Raw genomic sequence first — 27,522 nt, 5'->3', positions numbered from 1 at the left:
ATCCAACATCACCCATGGATGACAGGGCAGGTGATTACTAGTACAGAAAATGAAAGATACAGTATGTATATACAAATAATATTAATATTCACAGTGCAAACCAAACCGACATACACAGCTAATAAAATGATATATGCATATTTGAAAAATAAATTTCACCAGAACTGTACTATAGTTTGATTGCTGATACATTTGTTAACAAAATTAAACCTTACGTTTTGACAGCTGTCACATGCAGACTAACAAAGTAATACAATAGTTGAACTAGTTATTTTATATATTATATTGTTTCTATGTAACATTTCATAAAGAAATAGAAATTCAAAGAAATGGTGATGTTTTCAAAATAAGAATTAATTTGGCTGATAATTTAAAAACATGGAATATATATGCCATGTATAAAATGGTCTAACGCAGAATTTGTCAAAAAGTATTATTTCTGAGGGCAGCAAACATTCCATGCTTAACAATAACTTTCATTTATGTATTTATGCTTTGCTGATTGGATTAGTCCCATTAGGCCAGTGGCCTCTTTTCAGAGGAAATTCAAGGTGGCATTAATACTGACTAGGGGAAAATTTGGCCAGACAACCTGAGAGCTTCTACTAGTCTTTTTTCATAAGTGACAAGGGATGTTTTACATCTTCCTGAGGTACCTCGAAATCATGCAGATGGGATATTGGTTAAATGTCTCGCTGGAAGGAAGCCACACATCAGAGTACAGCAACCCCCCCATGCTGCACTGCATTGTCAGTACGGAAAAATTAATCTAAGCACCTAGAATGAGAATAGAAGTGACAGCCTTCTGATCTTCCAGCATCAAGGCAGGTATGACCTGTTGAGACACTGAAGCCAAATGAACCACAAAATTTAATTTTCACAATTAACCTCAAGCTTTTGAATAATCTAAGTTCAAGAACAGTCAAATGTCCATCAGCTACTCTCCTAGCCTAGTGAGAGGTATGGGCAACTCCTAGAATGCCACCCCCACACCCCACTCCAGCAGAGGTCATACATCTGAGACAATCACCAAAGCTTAAATAATACAGAAAGAAGTACAGATTCTGTGTCACTACAAGCATTGTACTCTTCAGAATAGATGAAAATGTCAGTACTCAACTTAATGGCATCTGCCTTCAGAGGATTTCAGTTTGTTTTCATATGCATGGACACACAGTACCTCTAACAGTCAACCAAAAGGGGCATTTGTAAGTAGATCTATAGCCAGGGAAAGCTACAGCACTGGTGTAATGCTTAACACCTTGATAAAAAATTGGCAGTGTTTCAAGAAATTGTGAAAATCATATTAAATGCAGAGTAAAAATTCTACAGGTAAAAAGTCACAACTAAAATCTTAAGTAGACTAGAAAACTGAAACAGCAAGTACCATGTCCTGTCTCACTCTGGTGATGGCCCACCTTTAACAGAAATGAAGCTGTGTGTGTATATACACATATATATATATATATATATATATATATATATGTGTGTGTGTGTGTGTGTGTGTGTATATACACACATATATATATATATATATATGTGTGTGTGTGTGTGTGTGTGTGTGTGTGTGTGTGTGTGTGTGTGTGTGTGTGTGTGTGTGTGTGTGTCTGCATGCAAGAGAGACAGAGACAGAGAGACAGGGCAAGAAAGCTATCTCATCAGGGTTCTGCTTCTTTAATATATGTGTTGTGACTGATGCTGTGCAGCATGTGTATATTTAACTTAATGCCTGTGGGGAAGAACTCTCTTCTGCATCCATTTCTTGCATATACCTGTACTAAATGAGTAAGTGAGTGTGTAAATATGTGTGGGGGCGAATACACATGCATGTCTGCAAAGATCAGGATGTTTTTATATTTTTTTTCTACCAGCAACTTTGTGACACAATTACAAACTGGAAGCCTTGCACTTGAGTTTACTAATTATGTGTTACTTGTTTCACTACACTACACAGACAAAGACAATCAAGACGAATTTTTTTACCTTCTCTCTGAATAAGGAGTATCACATCTCCTTCTCTAATTTGCTCCTGCAGAATGCATTCCACCTGACTGGAGGTCAAACCCTGCAAGTCACTGCCATTTATCTTAACAATGATATCTGCCACCTCCAACAAAGGGCACTGTTGTCTATTCCAAATCCTCTCAACTTTCAAACGACCACTGGAGCTACAGTTTGTCACTTTAAACCCCAGGCCAGATAAACACTTCTTGACTGGCACTGGAATTAATCTGGCATTGGTTGCCATGGCAGAAGAGGATGAAATGTTGTAGTTTCCATGGACACCAGCATCAGATCCATTTCTCTTCCCATAATCTGAAGCAAGACTTGTTAATCTGGAATCTGCTGCAGCTTTATCACTGTCATCTTTTCCTGTCATTTCAGCAGAAACTAGATCCATGCCATGGTTTGCAGTTTGTGACACAGCTCTGCCATCTTTGGAAAATCTATTCCTGTAAATACTATCGGAGTATAAGCTGTTACCCAAAGTATCCCCTTTTGCTTTTCCTCTCAACGTTGCTGTCCTTGCCTGACTTTCAGAATAACAGCCCATTTCGGATGCCTTACAGTTTAGATTACTGACAGACAGCTTTTTATTGGATGCATTTTGGTGCACAGCACTAGTTTGTTCCACTTGGCCATTAACGGTAAGACATTCGAGAGTATCTCCTACTGATTCTCTTTCATAACCATTCTGCACACCTCGGGAATGTGAGAGCAGCTCATTAGATTCTCTTCTTTGGGAATCCTTTGCAGTGCTTCCCTGACTGGTTTTAACTTCAATGGCTTGGCCATTCATATCGTAGAGTAAAGGGTAGCCACGACATAGTACCAACTCCATACTGCCACCCTCTGGAACAGCTTGAAACATCTTTACCACCTGTTTGTGTGAGTGTCCCAAAACACAGATGTTGTTGATGAAAATAATAATGTCACCTAGACAAAAGAAATACATTAAAGTAAGAAGGTCAGCTGATGTTTCAATTTATTATTGAAATATAATATTTTAAGAGCTGCCTAGAGAAGGAATCACTAAGTACATGTCATAAAATGTATGCAAGTTTGACCTTATTCTTGGCCAGTTATTTGAAGTATTTAAAAATAAATGGATAGGCTAGCCCCATTTCCCATATGAGAAAGCAGTCATATAACATTTTCTTTGTACCTTACTAAAGGACCATGGCACATCCTCTTTCCTTTAAAAAATAATATGCACATGCATATGTACATAGACACTCCCCCATGCATGCCTGCTTACACACACACTCATGCACATAAATAGTCAGACACACACACACACACACACACACACACACACACACACACACACACACACACACACGTGCACATGAGTATAGTCACACACACACACACACACACACACACACACACACACGTGCACGAGTATAGTCACACACACACACACACACACACACACACACACACACACACACACACACACACACACGTGCACATATGAGCATAGTCTCACACACACACACACACACACACACACACACACACACACACACACACACACACACACACACACACTTTATCACTAAGATCATATACTATATCACAAGTCAGAAAAAAAATACAGCAATATTATAGTCATAGCTTTGCTGGTTCCTGGGAATTCACTTTTCTGTTGGAAGCTTATAACTTGTTGCAGCTTCTCTGTGTGTTCGCCTTCCCAAATAAAGAAAGGAGGTAGACTCCTGCCTTTGTTCTTGCACTGGTACTTCTCTGTGAACTACTAATCCTTTCCTCATTCCAAATTATACTATGTTCACTATCTTTTAAGATACTAACACCCCAGTAGGAAATTGTAAGCTCATTAACACAGTAGCTCTTATATTTTGCATTTGAATAACCCAGTGGCGGGCAGAACAACCCAGTGGCGGGCAGAACAAGGATATGTTGGGACAGTTACTGGTTGCTCCTATCCATGAAAGACACAGATGCTAAAATGGAAAGGGGTGATGAATTTGTAGATTCCCATCCATTCATCCAAATGTGTTTGAATAAAGCAAGAAAAGTACTTTGCTTTATGTTGAGTAGAAGATAATTCCTTAAAAGAGGCATTCTCTGTGCTACATACCTACGTGTTCTTGCAAAGATACTGAGGGCCCTTGATTTTTTTTTCATAAAAAAACATTATGATCACTCCAGCGGTTGGTTAGGTATATAGTGAATGGGGCGTTATATTCAATGAGCAGCCTCATGAGAGCAGAGTACAGCGGAATGATTACATTCCAAGCTTTGCGCTGAAAAATAACTGCCTTACAATAGTTGATACATGGTGATCAAAAGGCAGTTTAGTGTCAACATGGGTTCCTAGATACCTGACTACAAGATCAACTTTCAGAAGTCTATGGCCAGTGTTATAGTTACAAGGAAACTCATGCTTGCTGAAGGATACAATTATACAATTTTTGACATTTGGCTTTAGTCTATGGTCTTGATGCCAGTTATTTGTTTGAGAAAGGTCCTCTTGGAGGATTTTGGTGTCCTCTGGGGATTTTATGATAGAACTAAGTTTACAGTCATCTGTAAACTTAGTCAGCCATGTTATGGTTTGATGAGATAGTTAAACTCTATGGGGGATTAACTGAAAATGATGAAAATTTAATATATGACTTCATGGAAATAATTTTGTCCAACAATTTCCTGTTTTTTGGCAACAAATATTATAAACAGTGTTCTGGGGTGGCCATGGGGGCTATTTGTGCCCCTGTGTTTGCAAATGGCATTTTGTTAAGGTGGGAATTAATGTATTTGTTTAAGTTTCCACTGTTTAAGCTTTGTAAAGCTTATTATAGATATTTAGATGACCTGTTAATTTTGTGGCAAGGTAGTATAGAGCAATTTAATGAATTGCTGGGGCTGATGCAACATAGCACTGAGTTTCTGGATTTTACATACCATGTTCATGCCAATGAAATTGCATAATTGGATATTAAAATTCAACATTCACCAGATCGAACCCTGAAAACAGGGATATTTTGAAAGCCCATTTATTATAATTCTTTTTTTATTTTATTCCAGCTGCCACCCATATCACCAGGAAAAGGGCATTATAAAAAGTCAATTTATCAGGGTATCTAGATTGACATCAAATGACAACAGGTGCCAAGAAGAATTTATTGTTTTGAAAAGAATGTTCTTGGAAAGCAACTACCCCAGTGCCCTGGTAGATGAGGTGGCAGGACAGTTGTGGAGTGAACAAAATGGTTTATATGGTTCCATTTTTAAACATGGGTACAACAATAATCCAGATGTTGCTGCTCACAACAACCAGTCCCTTGATTTAAGTACTTACATGGCTTTTCATTACTCACTTGATGCCAAGGAAATACAAAAGATCATCTTGAAAAATTGGTTTATTATAAGTAGTAATCAGGCTACACACAGATTTAATGAGGTTAAGCCCACTTTCACTTTTAAAAGACGGAATCATTTTAAAAGTATTTTGGAGAATAAACCTATATGCAGGATGGATAATTTTCCTAAAAAATTCTAGATGTGGAAGATGCAATCAATGTGGCTATATGATAAAATCAGGGACTATGCCAAGGGAGGCAGGTTTAATTGTTTTATGGAGAGAGTGATTTATTTTACTGTGTGTAAAGAATTCCAAGCTTTTTACATCGGCAAAACCAACAATGCTTTTAATAAGCGTATTTACCAGCATGTTTATAGCATCCAGTGAAATGACAAAAAGAGTGCTTTAGCTAAGCACTCAGTCATCTGTGTGGGGTTTGATAAATTTATGTTTTTTGCTGTAGAACAAGTTGATTTGGCAGCATACTGTGGGGACTGGAAGAACAAGTTGTTACAAAAAGAAATGCTTTGACATTTGAGATTCAGTGCCACTGTGCCACCAGGCTTAAATGAAACAGCTTCTATTGCCAGTGAGTTAAAAGAAAGATCAATAAAAGTATAGGTTGTAACTTGTCTAAAATGTAAGTTGGCAAAATACAAGTTGATGCAATGTACTTAAGAACATGTGATTGTGTGTTCTTTTTGTAGTATGGTTTCTGCAAGCACAATTTGTATATATATATATGTATATATATATATATATATATATATATATGTGTATATATATATATATATATATATATATATATATATATATATATATTTTTTTTTATGATGTATTATTTTGTAACCATTCACAATACACATTTATTAAGGTGAATGCTAGCTGAGTATGTAGCTTTAAATGCAGGACTTGGTTTCATGATTTGTTTTCAGTTAAGGGTGTGGTTTTGGATATAAAAACCCAGCTGCTCTAAATGCGATGGTTCTGATGATCACTTGAAAAACAAAAGCGCTAAACCTGTTTGATTTTTTTTTTAACAACAGCAGTTTGTTTTTAAACTTTTTAAGCCGTAAAATAATAAACGCTTTGTGGATACGAGTTCTGGTCCCTTAGAACACCTGGTTTATTTTATTTCTGGAATACCTACTGGGTTTGCTACCTTCTTGTCTTTTACTGTTGTATTACATGTACCATTTAACAACATTCACTCTTCACAAGATTTTTACATTTCGTTGGATAATGATTTTTACTTGATTTTTCAGAAAATGCTCAGGAATACAGGGATTGTATAGATCTGTGACAATCCACAGCTCAAAGGCATTTATGAGTTAAAAACCTTGCATTCTGGACATAGAGATAAGGCAGGGCAAACTGGAAACATCCAAATTATCCTTAGATAATGGCCCACCTCATCATGACTCTTGTATCCACTAGCAGCATGACTGGAACTAACTGGATAAGAGGTAGAAATGGGTCAAAAGGGTGAGAAAGTGGAGGATAGGAGGTTGAAGCAGGGAAGGAAAAAATAAAAAAAGTGCTGTTAACATCTGCTCAACAAGCTATAACAACATTCCAAACTATCCAGGAAATGGGTTTTCATTTATCACAAACTGAGATTTGTTCAGTCTAGAGGTCACTGAATGCTTTTATGATTATCTCTGGCACAACAAAGTTTATCCTCCTCCAATTTCATCAAGATATGCAATCCTGTTTCACAAAATTCTTATAGCTGCAGGAGTAAGTAGAGACACAAATTAAAACTGCAACCTGTTTGCTGGTAAAGATGACTGCAAATAAGATCTAAAAATATCTGAGAAAGATATAGACTGTAAAATTACTGACTACACAACCCTGCAACCAAACTGGTAATGTTGCATTATACTATGTATATGTATTACTGCTGAATGCATGGATAATAAGATTTTTTATGGTAAACATGGGGTTACTGTGCATAAGCTTCTTCAAAGCTTATCGATACATTGAAAAATCCTAAAAGTAAACAGCAGAGAAATTAATTACATGTATTTACACTAACATGTATGCCACAGACATTTCCACTGATCATCTGAGTACACTGCCCTGAACTCACTGCTGAGATGAATTAGGAGTTTCAAGTCCAGAGCCATGAAAAACCTTTCTCAACAGTGCAGTTAAGCAGATGCTATTTCCTTTTCCTGCTTACAAACTGTTGCCATCTTGTTCTACTTCAGGTTGATATCTGAGAGGAGATATCCACCATGCAAACTAGTATGCTGATATAAATGAGGGGAAAAAATCAAGGCACTGTTATCACCATAGCTGTCAAGTTCCATTAATCAAATATCAAAACTACCTCTCATAATTTGGAACCAATAGGCAAAAGGTGGAATGCTTACTAACAGCTTACTAGCAACTTCAACTAGGAAGCTCACAGGATGGATAAAAGGTTTTTATACTTCTAAAAAGTTATTTTGATGAAGTAATATGATTATTTACTGTGGTTATTAAGCTCAACACTGAATCTGTGACAGACCCTTTACAGATTCTTATTGACTTTTTAAGACTCAAAATGAGAAACATTCCTCATAATGAGGCATGCTGGAGAGGTATGACTATCACCATTATCACGGCTGCAGAAGCATAACATGATCATTGTTTCTATCTACTACTACTGCTATTAGCATTACATATGATTCTACTATGAATCATTTAGTGATTATCTGAAGTTCCAGCTTGATGAAACAAACCAATCAATGCCTCAGGAGGTTGAAAAAAATATTTAAAAACATTTTTTCATGGAAGACAAGACTTCTGCACCCCCCATACTCCTATACTTGCATATACTAACTCAACAGTCACACAAATGTGAAGAAAATAGAAAAGCTCCAAAACTCTGACTCCTCGCAGATGCAGAAACATTTCCACTAACCATTCTCTATGGGAAACAGCGGAAACTGCAACTGGCAAGTTATAACTCATGGAAATGTACTCAGTGAGTCACTGCCTCACCCAGTTTATACTCACCCAAGCAAAGGGAAGTACTAAAATACTGATGCCCTGCAGTTTAGTGAGCCCTTTGTGTTAGAGTGTGCTCAACAATATACTAAGGTTAAAAGTAACTTTGCTACAATTATGCAACATAAATAAGGTATAAGATAAAGCTTGCTTAAATGTAGAAATAGAGTTTAGTAATATGTAATCAGCATCCATACTAAATTACCATGGCTTGGAAAAGGAATCTGCTGAATGGACATTTTTCCCTTACAGACTTAAAAACAGGATGTATGCAAGAGCAAAAATGTAAAATCTGCTTTTAAAGAATGGACAATAACACTGTGACAATGTGTTTCCTCAAAAATATGTTTTTCTGCATGGAAAACAGGACATGGCACAAGAACAGATGTTCTTATACAAATATCCAAATAAAATACAGGATGTTCACACTGTCAGAAAAGCTGATCTCTTAAAATGTGTTTCCTCAAAAATATGTTTTTCTGCATGGAAAACAGGACATGCTTATCAGCATTGGCACAAGAACAGATGTTCTTATACAAAGATCCAAATAGAATACAGGACAATGTGTTTCCTCAAAAACATGTTTTTCTGCATGGACAACAGGACACTGTTACAGGATGTTCACACTGTCAGAAAAGATGATCTCTTACAAGACATTGTTAAACAAGGAAGCTTAGTATTGTTTCTACAGGATGAGCAATTCTCCAAAATAGAATATCAAGAGGAAATGTATATGTTTATGCATGACTAAAACTGTATATAAAGAGCTGTATAAATCCAGTTATGTTAGAGGTATGGTAGGGACACAAGTCCTGAGGTAAATGGTATATCTCTCACATCATCTTTACTATATGAGAAGTAAAGTTGGAACAGTACTTTTAAGCTGCAACGTTTGTCCAGTTTGGTTTATTATAAAAGTTATTGGTTACTGCTCTTAAAGACAAGTGCTGCAAAGTATATTCTCTCATCAGTGTATATTCTGCAAGTTTATGTATGCAACAGACTGTGAATGCAAATATAACCAGACTTTGAATTTTAGCAGAATCCAGCCAGCAAGACTGAGTGTCATAAGAACACTTCAGATCCATCACACCAAGCAGTAAGCAGCTCCATGTAATTTTTCAATGGCAAGCTAGCCTGCATTTGAACCTACAATCTGCATTCAAACACGGGAGGAGTGATGGTAAGCCCTGCAGAGGGTCACTTCAGTTAAATTGCAGTAACTAACATTTGTACGTATGTGTAAATCCTAAACAGAAGTATTCCAGTTTATGCAGTTTGCAGTAGTACAGTTTTTTAGACATCTACATCCGGAGTGAGACTGAAGTTCCAGTCGCAGTGCCATAACTTCGCTAAGAACAGGTGGATATCCACTAGCACAGCAGTCCGCTGCATGTTGTGCTTTCCCAGCTTCTCGAGTGACTTTGAAAAATTTCCAGCCATCTGCAACAACAGCCTGATCACCTGTTTTCTTGCTCACTCGTAAGACTTTTTTCTACGTCACATTTTTTTTTAGTATGGATGCTATCAGGCAGAATTCTAGCAAATGTAAGCCAAGTTTTACTCTTAATGTAGCAGAACAACCAGATAAAATATGGAGTAAATTGCAATGTTGGTATACACAACACATTAGTAAGTGTAAAACCTTGTTAGGGCAAGTTGACATACCAGCATTATGTAAGTGGATTGTAACATTTGATTGGTATTTGCAACAAAAAATGAAGTATATCATAGTAAATGTTTATTGTGTGATTCAAAGGAAACTGCATTTTGTGTAATATGCCATAAACAAGTATTGCATGATATTGCTAAAAAATAGACTGTGCAGACAGATCTGTTCATGATAAAGAATTAATTAAGGGTACACAGTTTTCATTATATCCAGATGTAAAGCAGTTATGTCCTGTCAGTACATTAATTTCTGAATTACAACAGCAATCAAATCTGTTATTGACAGAGTCCCCTGTAGATCTTGTAACTCCCTTTAAAAATTATGTACAAGCATGGAATGATGCCACGGCTACACATACAGATGAGGACAGAAACAAAGTTTATGATACATTGACAGAAGACTTTAATAAGTTTTTAAAAGAGAAACAAAATGAATTTAAAATGTTCAAAACTGACATCCAAGATCTCTGTCAAAAGTGCATAGGAGCTCTGCAGTCAACAGAGGAATCCAATAACAGGTATCATATATCCCTTAAACACTTACAGGTAGAAATGACAGACCTTAAACAGCATCTGAAGGAAAAGGAAGAAGAATTAGATGAATTAACAGAGACTAACCTCCAAAATACTATTTTGATATCCCAGCTTAAAGAAGAGTTATAAAACACAAAACCAGTCCAAATTATAGAACAGGGACAGGGAACCACTACAGATTTATATACATAGTCTAGATTATTACAGAGTTTACCACAGTGGAATGATAAAAAAGGCATATTTTATAACATGCTTACATTTGAAGAATGGGTGGCATATACAGCAGGATCTGATATATGGACAGATGCATTACTTAGATGTTTCTGGATTTTCATTCCCAAATATTTTAAAACTTTCATACAATTAAAACAAGATGATTAACAGTTGAACACTAAAGTAAGATGTATGACAGCCGTTTTAATGGCATTTACACAAGGGCAGCCTCTCACAGCCAAATTATTAGATAATTTTAAAATTACTATCACAGATAAATTAATGGAACAAAGTGATCATTTTAGACTTGCATTTCAAATCATATATAAAAAAAACAGACAGAGACATGGGAAAAAGAGACATACAAAAACAGTTAATACATTGCTTCTTAGAACAAGTCAAAGGGGTTCCAGGGGATATTAAATGTATCTACAAAGAAAATTCTGATACCCTCACTGATTTGGTACAAAAACTAATGAGGGGACGGACTATGGCCGATGATGGGACTTTATACTCACACCATATCTTTGCATTTGAAGATAATAGTGAGCCATTTGAAGTAATTGGTGAAATCAAAAACAGAGGAAGGCAAAGATGGTGTGACCAACCACCAGCAGAAAGAGCTGTGTCAGCACCACCAGCTCCTGCCTCTATGCTTGTAGTACCACGATCAAGCACAGGTAATGAGCAAAAGGCACCAACATGCTTCTTTTGTAAAAAAATAGGACACGTTAAGCAAAATTGTGATCATTACAAAGCCTGGCGCAAAAAGAAGGAAGAACAGGGAGTGTTTCCAAAAAGAGAGCAAACAAATTTACAAGAAAAGTCAGAAAAGCAGGATTATGTACAAAAACCTTACAATATTAGTAAAAACAGTTATAAGAGCCATCAATATACAGGAAAAGGAAAAGTATGCCCGGTAGATTTTCAAACAGTTTCACCTGTAAATCCGAAACATTTGATAGAACAGGCAGAAGGAATAGCTAGGCAACAGTTACAAAAAGAGATTGAAAAACCTAAATATGTAGATCATTCAGACACAGAAGAAGATGACAAACAAAAACGTGAGGTGTGTCATATTGCATTTGATAATAAAGGAGAGGATGAGTGCATTTCCTTACAATAGGGATGTGCCCCCCCTACTCTGGTATCTTTCCTGACTACCTTTAAAAAGGGTCGAGATGGACGACCACTGATTGATATTTGGGTAGAGGGGTCACTGTGGAAAAATGTCTTAATAGACACAGGAGCAGCAGTATCTGTCACATACAGACAGTTACCAGTAAATCCTATAAAAAAGGTTTGCATTTCAGCATTTAATGGCACAGAATGCTATGCAGTGAGTAGCCAAAATGTGGACATAAAGTTTAGTCAAGAGGGACAAATATGGAAGGGTGCATTTTTAATGCATCCATCTTGCACAAATACCATTATTGGTATGGACATTCTAGGACCTTTAGGCATAGTAATTGATTTACCTAATGAAATTCTGTGGATGGGAGACAAACAAAGAGAGGAAGAGCAAAATACAGGTTGCTATGCAATCTCTCTACCTGACAAACCTGAAAAACCTACAGGCTATATAAATACAGACAGTGAGGATGTATGGAAGCATTTACAACAGCAATTCCCAAATCTATGGTCCAAGGGTCCCAGTGATTGTGGGAAACTAGAAAGCCCAGTAGGAATAGGAAGTGATCAGGACTATATACCACCTTTTCAAAAACAATATCCTATTGCTAGGGAAGCAGAAGAACATATGGAAAAATGTATTGCAGAATGGGAAAGAGAAGGGATTATACAAAAAGGCAACAGCCCTACAAATTCACCAATCTGGCCAGTTAAGAAAAAAGATGGTAGTTATCGTCTTGTTATTGATTTACGAAAGGTTAATCAATATACCACTCCCACAGGACACTTGATTCCAGGAGTCCCAGAGTTGGCTGCACATATTAAGCCACAAAGTAAGTGGTTTACAGTAATAGATTTAGCAAATGGCTTTTTTGCAGTGCCACTCAGGAAAAAAGATTGGCCAAGATTTGCCTTTACATTTAAAAACCAGCAATATGTTATGACAAGGTTACCACAAGGGTTTCAAAACAGTCCAGTTATTTTTCATCAGACAGTAGGATCCATTCTACAACATTTGGAAAAGGATGATTCAGTAATACATTACATTGATGATATTTTAATTCAGTCAGAAACAGTAGAGGAGCATGTATGGCTTCTTAAGAGAGTTTTTCATACTCTACAGCAAGCTGGGTTTAAGGTTAAAAGTGAAAAATTCAGTTTATGACACAAAAAGTTAAGTTTCTAGGTACTATTATAAAACCAACAGGAAGATCTCCTTGCCCTGTACGTGTACAAGGCATTTTACAAATGGAAAAGCCACTGACTATAGCAGACTTACATAAATTCATGGGAATCATGAATTACAATAGGGAATTTATAGAGGATTATGCAGCCGTGGCTGCTCCCTATACAAAATGTTACATGAACAAAAGAACTCCACCTTTTTAGAGTGGGGATCTCATGAAGAGGAGGCATTTTCACAGATAAAAATAAAACTAGCACAAGCTACAGAACTAATAGCCCACTCCAAGGTTACCATTTGTGTTACAAGCAGCAGCAGGAAAAAAACACTGTCTGTGGTACTACTACAGGAATGGCCACATGGTAGTGACATCAGAATGGAAAAAACATTACGCCCAGTCACTTTCTTTAGCAGAAAGATGACTCCAGTGGAATTGGGCTACCATCCATGTATACAGCAGTTATTAGCCATTTACTGGGGTATTAAACAAACTGAATATTTGACCGTATTTTCCAGCATTATAGTACAAACACCACATCAAGCTGTAAAAGCTTTGATAGACAGTTTTGAAATGAATAAAATTACAGATGGTATTAGTCAGGCAGTCTTTGCAAAATGGATGGCACTTTTTGGAATGAAAACTGTTACTATACAGACGGGATAAATACCATTTGTCAAACCATATGGGATATGAAGGAAAACAGCATAACTGTTTAGAAAAGATAATGTCACCTGAGGTGCAATTTTTAGCATCTGATTTTGATCACTTTAAGCCATCCATCTTTGTGGATGGAGCACGATATTGGGACCAAGGCAGATACTGGACAGGATTTGCCATAGTTCCAGAGAATCCACAACTGGGTTCTCCTGAACTAATCAAGTTACCAGGGCATATGTCAGCTCAAAGAGCTGAACTGGAGGCAGTATTGTATGTGCTAAAGTATTACAATCCTATTAACATTTTTTCAGATAGTGCTTATGTAGTAAATTCTTTAAGACTACATATGGAAACCTGGGTAAGATGAGGATTTGTGGATAGTGTAGGTAAACCATTACGGCATGCTGAAGTATTAAAAGACATATATAAAGTTATAACAATGTCAAAACAACAAGGACAGTATAGCATTTTAAAAGTAAAAGCACATCAAAAGCCAACCAGTGAAACTTACAGATTAAATGTGTTAGCTGATACCTTGGCCAAACAAGCAGCACAAAATGGAAAAGAACTTCCAGAATATGAGTATGCCAATGTAGAAGTTAGTGTCTTAAAAGAGCTAGATAAAGAGTCAATAGAGAAAGACCTTGTAAATATACAAAAACAACAGGGCTTAAAAGAAGAAACCGATCAGTGCAGATTGGCAGGTATACCACCACAGGAGTACTATGCATACACGACCTCCAAAGGGTTACAGTTGCCATATGTACCATTTCAGTTGGCACGCCAGTTGGTCAAGTTAAATCACCAAATACTGGGCCATATAGGAACTGATAAGTTATGGACAGTTGTAAAAGAAAAGTATTGGAACCCAAATTTAAAAAAGGTCTGCAAACTGATTATAGAAGAATGTTTAATCTGTCTGCAGGTAAATGCTAAAAGCAAAAGGCCTCAGTTACATCGAGTACAGCCAGCGGATGGGCCATGGTATGCAGTTCAAATAGATTATGCAGGTCCATTACCAACAACATAGGGAGGTTACAGATATCTACTAGTAGTAGTGGACGTCTTTTCAAAATGGGTAGAAGCAATTCCTACCAAAACCATGACAGCAAAGGCAACAGCAGAAGCCTTATGGAAAAATATTTTCTGTCATTGGGGATGGCCACGGGTCATAGAGTCAGACAATGGCCCACAGTTTGTTAGTGATCTCATTAAACAAATGTGTAATTTGTTAGACATACAGCAAAGGTTTCATGTACCATACCATCCACAATCTAATGGCATTGTAGAACGTATGAATCGGACGTTAAAAGAACGTCTAAAAAAGGCATGCTTGGAAAAGGGCAATACATGGGTACATCATCTGCCTGGTATTTTAATGGGTATTCAAGCAACACCAAACAGCAAAACAGGTATTTCCCCATATGAAATAATGACAGGCCGCAAAATGCCCATACAATTACCATTTGATCCAGATTTACCTAATGGTAGGCCCATGCTAGAAATTAGCAAACATCAGGAATGGCTAAAACAACTTACTAGTATATGTGACTATAATGCAAGGGAGCAAGCGTTCCATCTATGGAAAAAGGTGCCAATAATACCAGCTGAAGAAAACCTTCCTGTGGAACCAAAGTATTGGTAAAAACATTCCAAATGGAAGGACCATGGGCTAGCAATTGGCAAGGCCCTTTTGAAGTAGTGGAACAAATTGGACCATTAGTGTACAAAATCAAAGGAAAAAAGAAAAACAGAACAATGTTGGTACATAAAGATCAACTAAGAATGATAAAAAATAGTGAACAATGTAAATCTGATTAAATGTATTCTTTTGTAGGTTTCCAACAGAGAAAACCATAATGAAATTGACATGGTTTAAAGTGCATCCTTTTGGAAATCCAGTTTCGGATAACCAAAGGCAAAATAATTCAACAATGGAATTTCTATTTAAAGGATGTTTTTTTAAATTGATAATAGCTATCATACTAACTATTATTGTATTGCTTAGTATTAAATTATACTTACAACCTGTTAATCAAACTGTAAAGTTACATAAGCGAGAGAGTAAAGAAATGTGGAAAAATGAACAAGACTGGTCACCATCTTTTAACACTTTTTTAGCAAGACAATGTTGGTATGCAAAAAGCATGAATGTTTCTAATTGTTGGGTATGTAGTTTAATACCAAAAATAACAGGGTAATGCCTCTAATACCTATTCCACTAAATTCTCTTAGTAGTTGGAGAGTATTAATAAATGAAACAGGAGATCAAGTTATAAATGTACAATTACGTAAAGCAAGAGTACAGTTATCTGCTATAGTGCAGGGGATCACATGTTTTCAACAAAATGGAACTGTTCCAGTGGGTAATAGCAATTGTATTCAAACAATTGAAATGATAAATTTTCACAACCACATACCAGTACGTGGAGTATTTTCTCATGGTTTTCCTATTTTAATACCAATTAAGGGTCAGTTAATATTAAGTGACACAGCAGTATTTCACTTTCACAAAATGACAAAAATGACTGTAAAACTAATATTACATGTTGGAGAAGTAAAACAGATAAAAACTTTACAGTTGTACATGATAAAACTCCTACTATGGGGCAAGTAAATGGCAGTCTGGTAAATAGCTGTGTTGCTCTATCAGATGGGTTATATTACATCTGTGGTAAATATGCTTATAAATGGTTACCAAAGGGATGGGATGGCACCTGTTATATAGGATTAGTGGTACCAGCAATGCATCATGTAAAAGAGTTACCAAAAGGAAACATTAGAAATACAAAAAAGAAAAAGGATATATTACCTGTAATTGAAAGTCCAGAAAATCCAGTAGACACCTTAGATACATCACGTATATATCATCAAAATCTTGATTATATTAAATTAAAAGGTATGGATTTAGGAGATGATGTAATCTCTGGAGCAGGTATTTTCCCTTGGTACGGGGCTGCAAAAGCCATCTGGGAACTGAGAAAACTATCTAAACTAGTTGAGGTATTGGCAAATGCCACTTTCAATGCAGTCCTTGACATTACTGTCGAAATGACAGCAATACAAACTATGGTTTTGCAAAATCGAATGGCATTAGATTACATATTAGCATCACAAGGGGGTACATGTGCTTTAATAGGAGAACAATGTTGTACATTTATTCCAGACAAAACAGAATCTGTAAAAGCACATTTAGAAGTGATTGCACAAGTGTCTCAACATACTAGAAAAAACTGGAATGATGACTGGAGTGAATGGTTTAGTAATCTATTTACAGGATGGACAGGAAAAATCACTGTATTTTTAATTTCTTTTATTGTTATTGTAATGCTTGGTTGCATATTATTTACATGTATTAAAGTCTGCTTAGCAAAAGCTAGTCAAGTTACTGTTGTTAATTGTCATAATGAAAAAGTATTACCAAATAATGCTGAATTTATTTCTCTAGTTTAAAATAAAAAAGACGGAATTGTTAGAGTGTGTTCAACAATATACTAAGGTTAAAAGTAACTTTGCTACAATTATGCAACATAAATAAGGTATAAGATAAAGCTTGCTTAAATGTAGAAATAGAGTTTAGTAATATGTAATCAGCATCCATACTAAATTACCATGGCTTGGAAAAGGAATCTGCTGAATGGACATTTTTCCCTTACAGACTTAAAAACAGGATGTATGCAAGAGCAAAAATGTAAAATCTGCTTTTAAAGAATGGATAATAACACTGTGCCAATGTGTTTCCTCAAAAATATGTTTTTCTGCATGGAAAACAGGACATGGCACAAGAACAGATAGATGTTCTTATACAAAGATCCAAATAAAATACAGGATGTTCACACTGTCAGAAAAGCTGATCTCTTACAATGTGTTTCCTCAAAAATATGTTTTTCTGCATGGAAAACAGGACATGCTTATCAGCATTGGCACAAGAACAGATGTTCTTATACAAAGATCCAAATAGAATACAGGACAATGTGTTTCCTCAAAAACACGTTTTTCTGCATGGACAACAGGACACTGTTACAGGATGTTCACACTGTCAGAAAAGATGGTCTCTTACAAGACATTGTTAAACAAGGAAGCTTAGTATTGTTTCTACAGGATGAGCAATTCTCCAAAATAGAATATCAAGAGGAAATGTATATGTTTATGCATGACTAAAACTGTATATAAAGAGCTGTATAAATCCAGTTATGTTAGAGGTATGGTAGGGACACAAGTCCTGAGGTAAATGGTATATCTCTCACATCATCTGTACTATATGAGAAGTAAAGTTGGAACAGTACTTTTAAGCTGCAACGTTTGTCCAGTTTGGTTTATTATAAAAGTTATTGGTTACTGCTCTTAAAGACAAGTGCTGCAAAGTATATTCTCTCATCAGTGTATATTCTGCAAGTTTCTGTATGCAACAGACTGTGAATGCAAATATAACCAGACTTTGAATTTTAGCAGAATCCAGCCAGCAAGACTGAGTGTCATAAGAACACTTCAGATCCATCACACCAAGCAGTAAGCAGCTCCATGTAATTTTTCACTTTGTCTAGTCAAGCGGTTGCTGGACTAAGGGAGGAAGTGTGGGCAGGCAAACACAGTGTAAGAGGTGAATGTTACAAATATTGTGTCCCTGCATGCAGTTGAATCTGGAGAAGTGAATCCTTAAGATCATCAAAAGCTTTAGCTGAAATGGAAAATAAAACTAACAGCTGCCCAGATTCTTATTGCTTCTGACAAAGATTGAGGGACAATTTAATAAAGTGTCCAATTATTCTAAGCAGCTTGTTTTTGGTATGTGAAAAGAAACTATAGTATCTAGAAAAAGGCACACGAAGAACATGTAAATTCCAGACAGCTAGAATTCAGAGGCTAGGCTTGGACTCTAAACCTTAGAGGCAGGACTAACCAGTGTACACAGCCAGATCATGGTCAAATGGGGCCCTTGGCAAGGTAATGGATCAAACCCCCCCAGCCATTCCAGTGTCCCATTATTACTTTCGCTGTCTCTCCCCAATTACCATAAACACAATTCAGACCCATCAGCAGTAAGTATATTATTTTCTTCTGTATTTTACAATGATTACAGAAATTTAGATTTTATTTAAACACTTTTGTTTCAAATTGTATTGTGAAAACACTAATGACCATTTGCTAAACAAAACAATGCAATCTCACATTGAAAACAGATTTAGCATGAGCATTGGTAAACGTTTCTTCCCTTGAAACTCACACTCAGTGGGAAGACTATACAAGCCTAGCCAAATATTCTGAGGTCAGAATCAAACATCATCCCATGTTTCCTTGAGAGGAAGATCTTAACCCTTATGCCAAACCCATCTCCAATAAAGTGCACTGACACTCACATTCAATGAAAATGCATCAGGCCAGAATCAAATTAAGTATACCATGAGCCCCAGACTATTTTCAAACCATCACCCCCCCACACACACACACATTTTCAGCACTATGCTTAAATGCATGTGCTCTTTGATTCATTTTCCTGATTGTTTTAAATTATATTTCTTGTTTAATATAGCAATATTTATTAGAGTGTGTTTTAAATTCATAATTTTGCATAATATTTGCAGTAAACAGTGAAAGAAATTATATGAACCAATACTCATTTACTTTTGTAAAGTATCCATTTCAAAATATTTCAATCATAAAAGTCCTTTCAAACTGCTGTCATTATAATCCACCAATATACATACTCAACAATTACAACCACTACATTGACTGTGTGCACAACACAAATGTTTGTTTGTGTCTTTCGGCTTTTCCTGGTTAGGGGTTGCCACAGCAAAACTCCGGTCCGCTATGATTGGTAGTGGATTTTTACGTACCGGGTTACCAGCCCTGATGCACAACCTTCAATGAAGGCACGTCCCATTTACATATGCCTCCACACAGAAGACTCTCTAGCTGAGAATCGAACAGGACAACTTCTTGCTATGAGGCGACAATGCTACCGCAGCACCACCACCGCAGTGTGTGTGTGCACACCACAAATGTGATTGTGATAAAAAACATGGCCACAGTAAAGTATTTCAATTTGCTGTACATATACGGACATTACTCCTGCAAAGGCAAACTATTGACTTTTTAAATTTATCAAATCAGCAGGGTCAGTCATTTTTATGCAGAGACATTCCCAAAACCCAGCAATTATAGCTACATTCTTGACTGCAACCTTTTCAGATGTCAATGTCAAAAGATTGCTAACAATAATGACCAAAGTCACATGTTTCAAATATGTTTCACACAAACTCACAGTAGCCAAAGTATTACAACTTACACATACACAAACACACACACATACACTAGTCCTACAAAACCAGATTAAAGACTGTTTAAAAATGACCAGATGATAAAAGCATAAGGTGTCTCCCTACTGAAATATCACCACCCAAAATGCTGAGTGCCGACAAGTAAAAAAAATGCAAAAGAAGAGCAAATCTCAAACACCGTTCTTTTCCTTTAAACTTCTTTTTTTGCAGGGGGAATAAACCCTACAACACCCCAAACAGACACACACACAAACACACACACACACACACACATATATATATATATATATATATATATATATATATATATATATATATATATATATACCAAGTCTGAAATCGCCATACCTCAGAGAAAAGGGAATATTCCAAGAACTGGCATCTTGGACTTAATATATGTAAGTCCATTTTTTCAGCCATTCAGCCACTATTTATTTTATTTTTATTTATTTTATTTTACATTTGTTAATCGGGCTAGTCTAGCTGGATATATGTCCATTTTCAGTAGAGGCCCAGGGAGAAAAGCTCCAAGCATGAACAGTGACAAAATTAACAATGTATAGAAACATAAAGGATTACAGTACAGTCTAGTATTAGTCTAAAAGGAGTAATAATAATACATTTTTGAACTATAACAGTTAACAATGTATAGAAACATACAGGATTACAGTACAGACTAGTATTAGTCTAAAAGGAGTAATAATAATACATTTTTAAACTATAGCAGATTTAGTAGAAATTCTACTAAATAATTATACAAAACACAGTAGAAGGTATGAGCAAGTCTCAGGTAGGGAAGAGAACACAAGTGTTATTCTCATAATTCAAAGAAAGAGTAGTAACTAGTTTTGGAGACTTAGGTTAAAGGAGTAGGGAAGGGGGTAAGTGAAAAAGTGAAGAAAAATATCAGTCTGGGTTAGTGCATGGACAAAGCCAATGAGTTTTTAGATGTTCTTTAAGATGTTTTTTAAAAAGAGAAGTAGAAGCAAGGGTAGATAATTCTGAGGGAAGCTGGTTCCAGATTTTTCCTGCAGTGTTTGAGAAGAGTGAATCCCCAGCTTTGTTATTAGCTTTATTTGAGGAAACTAGAAGCTTATTAGCAGAGCGGAGTGTGGATAGATTTCTATAGGGTGTAATTAGATTGGTGAGGATAGGGGTGTTGTTAGGGCGGTATAGGATCTTTTGAGTAATAAGTAATTGTTGACAGAGTATATGGTTTTTCAATTCTAGCCATCCTAGTTGTTTGAGGTTAAGGCAGTGGTGAGTTTTAAAGGGGGAGCTTGTGATGAATCTAGCTATGCTATTATAAAAGGTGGAGAGTTTAGAGAGGTTGTTTTTGGAAAGGTTAGTATATATAACACAGGCATAGAAAAGGGTAGAAATGAGGTGGGTTTGGGCAATAGTTTTTCTTGCAGAAGGGGTAAGGAAGGGTTTGATTCTATAGAGGGTGCCAAGTTTTTTGTTAACAGACTTTATGGTGGAGTTGATGTGTTCATCATAGCTGAGACGATTATCAATTCTTACACCTAGTAGGCGGGTTGTAGTATCTGGGGTAATGTTGGTACCATTGTTAGAGGTTAAAGAGAAGAAAGGAGTAGGTGATTTGTGAGTAGGGGTAAAAAGCAGTAGTTTAGTTTTTTGGGGGATTTAGGAGGAGGCAGTGTTGCATAAACCAGTTTTCAACATTTTGAAAAACAGTTTGGGTAAGGGAGTGGAGAGTGGCTATATTCTTAGCTGTACAGATTAAGGTGGAGTCGTCAGCATATTGAATGCAGGTGGCTTGAGGTATGTTCATGAGTAGATTGTTAATAAATAAAGAAAAGAGTAGGGGACCTAGGATAGAGCCCTGGGGTACTCCAATATTAACTGGTAGTAGAGAAGACAAGTTGTTCTGCCAAAGTACTGCTTGCTGTCTATTTTCCAGATAAGACCTAAACCATTGTATAGCTTGAGGGTTGAGAGAATGGGCATTTAGTTTGTCTAGTAGTAAGTTATGGTTAACCATATCAAAGGCTTTCGACAGGTAAATAAATAGTGCAGAGGAAAAAGAGTTATTGTTACGATTTTTATATATAGAGTCGGTAAAGGATAAGAGGGCAGTCGATGTACTATGGAATGGTCTAAAGCCGTGTTGGCAGTTTGCAAGTAGGTAATTTTGTAGTAAGTGGTTAAGTAATTGTTTGTGAACACACTTTTCCATGATCTTAGCTAAAGGGGAGAGTAAAGCAATAGGGCGATAGTTTGAAAGCTCAGTAGAAGGACCACCTTTGTGTAGAGGGATGACGTGGGATATCTTCCATAGAGCAGGGATTTTGCCTTCTGAGATAGTTCTGTTAATGAAGATAGAGATGGGATAGGCTATGGCTTTTGCGGATATTTGTAGGAATTCAGATGGGAGACGGTCAGCAGAAGGGGTGCAAGGTTTCAGTTTTTGAAGTAGCTTACAGATGAGGGATGTAGATACAGGTTGTATCTGAAAGGTAGGCAATGAAGTATTGCAGGTATTAGTTTGGGAAGTAGTGAAAGGTGGTAAATAATCAGCCAGGGTTAGAATGGCTTCAGTAAAGTAGTTATTAAAGGCATCAGGGATCTGGTTGGAGTTATTATGGTTGAAACCAGTTGGGTCTGGAGTAGTGGTGTGGCAAGGCTGAAGAAGTGTGTTTATTCCAGACCAAAATTTTTGTGGAGTTTGTTGGCTGGTTTGTTGTAGTTGAAGGTAGAAATCTTTTTTATCTCTAAGAATATCCTTCTTGGTGGCATTTCTTAGCTGTTTATAGTGAAGGTGGTTTGTTGGGCATTTGGTAGCTCTCCATTTATCCCAGATTCTATTTCTAAGGAGTATCTTCTGCCTAGTTTGTTTTGTGAGCCATGGGGCAGATTTTGTTCTTATTCTAGTAGTGTGATAAGATGCATGGCAGTCAAGGATTTGAAGAAAGTTAGTATTAAAGTAAGTAACGGATTCATCAAGTTCTAGATGGGTTAGTGGTGACCAGTCACATGCTTGCAATTCAGTTAGAAAGCTGTCTGGATTAAAGAATTTTTTTGAGCGGGAGGTTTTGAGGTTATGAGTAATTGGAATATGGACTTTTTGTCTAATAATGTAGGTAAGCATGTGGTCGCTAATGTCATCTAGAAGGGTTCCTGGAGTATAAGTTTCGGGGTGGTTATTAATAAGGATCCAATCCAGAGTAGTTTCCTTATTGCTAGGTTTGTGGATTCTTGTAGGAGTTGTTATTAATTGTGAGAAACCAAAGAGGTTTATGTGATTGGTAGGATTCAGAGAACTGCAAGTGGACCAGTCTATGTTAAAGTCACCTAGTACAATGGTCTCCTGGGGTAGTTGGGTAGAGAGGTGACTGAGTAGGTTCTCAATAGTATTGGTATTATTACCTGGGGGTAGATACATACAAAGCAGATAGATAGATTTGGAGTTATTGATTTGGAGTTTGGTTGTTAGGATTTCAGAACTGGTGGCAAATGATGGAAGCACATTAATGGGGGAAATTTGGAGGTTAGATTTATAGAGAATGGCTATACCTCCACCTTTTTTGGTTTTACGGTAATTTCTAAGGATGTTATAGCCTGGAGGGGTAACTTCCTGGTCTACAGTAGATGGTTTAAGCCAAGTTTCTGTAAGACATAGTATGTCAAATGAGTGTACATCAAGGAGAGCATGTAGATGGGAAATTTTATTGTTAATACTTCTAATGTTAAGGTGAGCTATAAAGAGGGAGTTGCATGGTTTTGTTAGTGTAGAGACTATAGGCAATGTTAAATTGGTTGGGTTATTGGTGTAGTTAGTATTGGGGCCAGGGTTTGGATGAATATCACCATCTAGGAGGGGGTGTTGCTGGAGGTATTGTAGAGATTTAAGGAGTTTATAGTGGTTATTAAGAGTCTTTTTGGAAGAGAAGTAGCTAATGTGGGTCGCTCTGTGAAATTCTGGTAGCATATAGTTGGAATTACAGGTTATGTTACTGTGATTAAGGGAGAAGATGAAAGAGGGTGTTAGTGTTTGATGGATGTAATGGTTTTGTTCAGGGAGAGAAAGATATTCAAAGGAGGTGAGTAAGTAAGGTATGGTAAGACAAGCAATTGTAGAGGTTAAGAGTAGTATGTTTGAGAAAATATGCTTATTTGTTGGGGCCATGGTAAAAAGTAGTTTTAAGCAGGGAATAGATTGTGTAAGTAGGTGTTGTAGAAAGAAGAAGAGAGTTTTGGAAGTGATAGAGAAAGGTATAAAATAAGCAGGTAAATTAGAGGAGGTTGAAAAAGTGGTAGAATTGGGAAGGAAAGTAGTGTAGTGGATGGATAGTAAGGGCAGGGGGTGGTACAAAAGGGAGATGAGTAGTTCTAATTAGAAAAGAGAGCTAAGGGAGTGGCCTGGAGATGGTGAGGTAAGTGATAGGATAAGAAGGAAGGGGGGAGTGGTCAGTGAAGTATAAGTTTAGGACCTCTGGGGGTGGGTGGGAATTGGGGGTGGGGTAGGGGAGCGGAGTGAGCCCGCAGGGCGAACGGAGCGGGTAGAAACATGCAAAGGAGCAGCTAGAGGAGAAACAATCAGTCAGCAGAGCTGAATACTGAAGGTAAGTGAAGTAAGCCTGAAGTGGGAAGGAGCAGGGATAAGTATGGAGTGTATTAGAAAACAGGGGAGTGTAGCAAGTTAGAATAAAGGGTACAGTGTGAAGTTACAGAGTAGTTCTAGGTCATAGAAGTATAGAGTAAAGCAAACAGAATAGCAAAGGGGTAAGCAGGAGAATTAATAGAAGGGACAGGGGTGCCACCTACTGGGCAAAGCTAGAATTACAAGCAAATACAGTAAGGGGGTAGGTTTAGTGTCAGTTAAGGGAGGGGGAAAAGCTAATAAGAGAGGTAGTAAGAGGTGGTGTGGGAGTTTAGTGTACAAGGTAGCTAGTATGGGGGGCGAGAGGCTGCTGGCTGACCAGGCTCAGGGAGTGCTTTTGAACCCCTGAAGCAACAGTGGACAGTAGTAGTTTTTACAGGTAGGACATAGATAATATACTTTCTTATATCCTTGAGAGTGGGAGCAGGGAGTAGAGGCTGAGAGAGGAAGCCACGGTTATATGTTGGACAGGTCCTTTGTCACCAGGTAGGTAGGTTCTCAGAAAAATATGGTCTGGAACAGCACAGTGAAGAGCAGGGTACTTGTGGGAGAGAGAGAGAGAGAGACAACAGTGGTGGTAAGTAGCAAGAAGCTAACATTAACAAAAAAATACGATATTACGACAATAGTTATAACAATTAGAAAATTGAACATTCACTAATTCATACCAGTATCATAAGAGAGCATGTATTTTCTTATATCAAATATCTAGCAGTTTATACTCTGTAGGCTCAGTAGGATAGCATACAACTCATCAGTTTAAAATCCTCATCTGACACAAATAAATGTGAAAAAAAACTGTGCAGCCAAAATCAGGAAGAATGCGTAGAAAGTGTCAGGAATTGCTAGATATTGTCACTTGAATGAGAGTTAGGGCTGGTAGCAGGCTTAAAGTCTACACTAGCCTTTGGACAGGGAGTCCACACATTAATTGATTCAGCATATGGCATAAGCTTCCTTGTGGTCAGTGAGAATGCTAAAAGGCGTTACCAAGCCTTTTAAATAGGACTTAATATATCTATTAGTAGAGATACCTATTTAAAATAGAACTTAGTATAAACAGATGTGATTTCCAGCCATCCTAATGGCCATGGTATAGCTTCAGCGTGGTTAGCGTGAGGCTGAAAAGGCTATTCCCGGCCTTTTAATTATGCAAATATGTGTATAATTAGCAATACTTCTAGTATAAGACTGTAAATAACTAAAAGGTGCTAAGATACCCAAAAATCCTGAAAGGCCGAAGCACAGGCAGCAGCCAGAGCAGGTTAAAAAAGTCCACTTAAGCTGTCGACTAGACTATATAACAATAGCCGTTACAGGCTAAAGCTAGCATCCAAACAGTACAACCAGCAGCCATTTGGCCTAAGGGGAGTGTTTGTGCTTTTGTTACTGCGTAGCAAGCAAAGGAAAAGCATACATTTATCATTTTACAAGCCTGCCGAACATATTCATACATTTAAATGTAGCCCAAGTTACACTGTTTAAAAAGTCGTTCCCGACATAAATCCTGCACCTTAAAACTTTTCAAAGTATGTGTTTCTGCACAACAAAGATAGAAGCAGCATGGACATTACCATAAAACAAGTATATCAGCTTTACAATTAACATTATAAACGTAGCCCACGCTACAGCTGATAAGCAGCCGTTACAGCGGCCATTTGGCCTAAGGGGAGTGTTCGTGCTTTTGTTTCTGTGTAGCAAGCAAAGATAAAGCATACATTTATCATTTAACAAGCCTGCCAAACATATTCAAACATTTAAATGTAGCCCAAGTTGCACTGTTTAAAAAGCCATTCCCGACATAAATCCGGCACCTTAAACTTTTCAAAGTATGTGTTTCAGCACAACAAAGATAGAAACAGCATGGAAATTACCATAAAACAAGCATATCAGCTTTACAATTAACATTATTAACGTAGCCCACGCTACAGCTGATAAGCAGCCGTTACGAACATAATTCCAGCACCTGAGACCTAGTTGCTCATAAGGTGGTACCACGAGGGAGATTTATCACTAAACGGCTGTAACTGGCATGCTAAAACAAAAACAAACAGTCCTCATATACCAAGACACCCGCAGAGATGTTTATGATGTTAATGCACAAATTAAAAATAATATTAGTTTAACTTTAAGCATGTAAATAATAGTTAAACACTATTTCCATGAGGCACATCAAATACAGTCAACCGAGCACAACTTACCAGAGGGAAAAGACGCTGGGCCAGGAGCGGACAGCAGCCAGGGGCAGTACTAAGGTATTAAAGATGGCGCCACGACAGACTAGGGGTATTTATGGGTTTCAGAAGAAATAAAGACAGAGAGGGGAGGGGTGAAAGGTGATGAGTCAGTAGAGTCAGGAGGGGGAGGTAACAGACTAACAAGAGGGCCACTGGTTATTCTAAAGGTGCTGAGTAAGGTTCTGAGGCTATAGAAGCCAGAAAGGTAAAGAAGTGAAGACAGGTTAGGTCTTATGGATAAGATAAGTAAGAGTAGTGGGGGTGGTGGTAGGGTCCAAGATCTACAAGATCTCCTGGACAGGCAAAGGAGCAGCTAGAGGAGAAACAATCAGTCAGCAGAGCTGAATACTGAAGGTAATTGAAGTAAGCCTGAAGTGGGAAGGAGAAGGGATAAGTATGGATTGTATTAGAAAACAGGGGAGTGTAGCAAGTTAGAATAAAGGGAACAGTGTGAAGTTACAGAGTAGTTCTAGGTCATAGCAGTATAGAGTAAAGCAAACAGAATAACAAAGGGGTAAGGAGAATTAATAGAAGGGACAGGGGTGCCACCTACTGGGCAAAGCTAGAATTACAAGCAAATACAGTAAGGGGGGTAGGTTTAGTACTAGTTAAGGGAGGGGTAAAACTAGTAAGAGAGGTAGTAAGAGGTGGTGTAGGAGTTTAG

The 27,522-nt window shown here is 37.2% G+C and overlaps 1 protein-coding gene across 4 annotated transcripts in view; it reads right to left on the bottom strand.

Moving 5' to 3' along the window:
* LOC122809006 (membrane-associated guanylate kinase, WW and PDZ domain-containing protein 3-like) overlaps positions 1-27,522 on the bottom strand; it is a 1,354,602-nt gene that overhangs the window by 807,584 nt on the left and 519,496 nt on the right. For all 4 annotated transcript variants that reach the window (XM_044080191.1, XM_044080192.1, XM_044080193.1 and 1 more), the window contains exon 9: positions 1,984-2,937. In XM_044080191.1, coding sequence (XP_043936126.1) covers positions 1,984-2,937 — 954 coding nt within the window. The remainder of the gene's footprint in view (positions 1-1,983; positions 2,938-27,522) is intronic.

The sequence above is a fragment of the Protopterus annectens genome, chromosome 8.part0 (assembly GCF_019279795.1).
Source record: "Protopterus annectens isolate FY-2018-M chromosome 8.part0, PAN1.0, whole genome shotgun sequence".
Classification (NCBI taxonomy): Eukaryota; Metazoa; Chordata; order Ceratodontiformes; family Protopteridae; genus Protopterus; species Protopterus annectens.
Note: the sequence above shows the minus strand (reverse complement) of the source record. Positions and strands in the feature narration are given on the sequence as shown.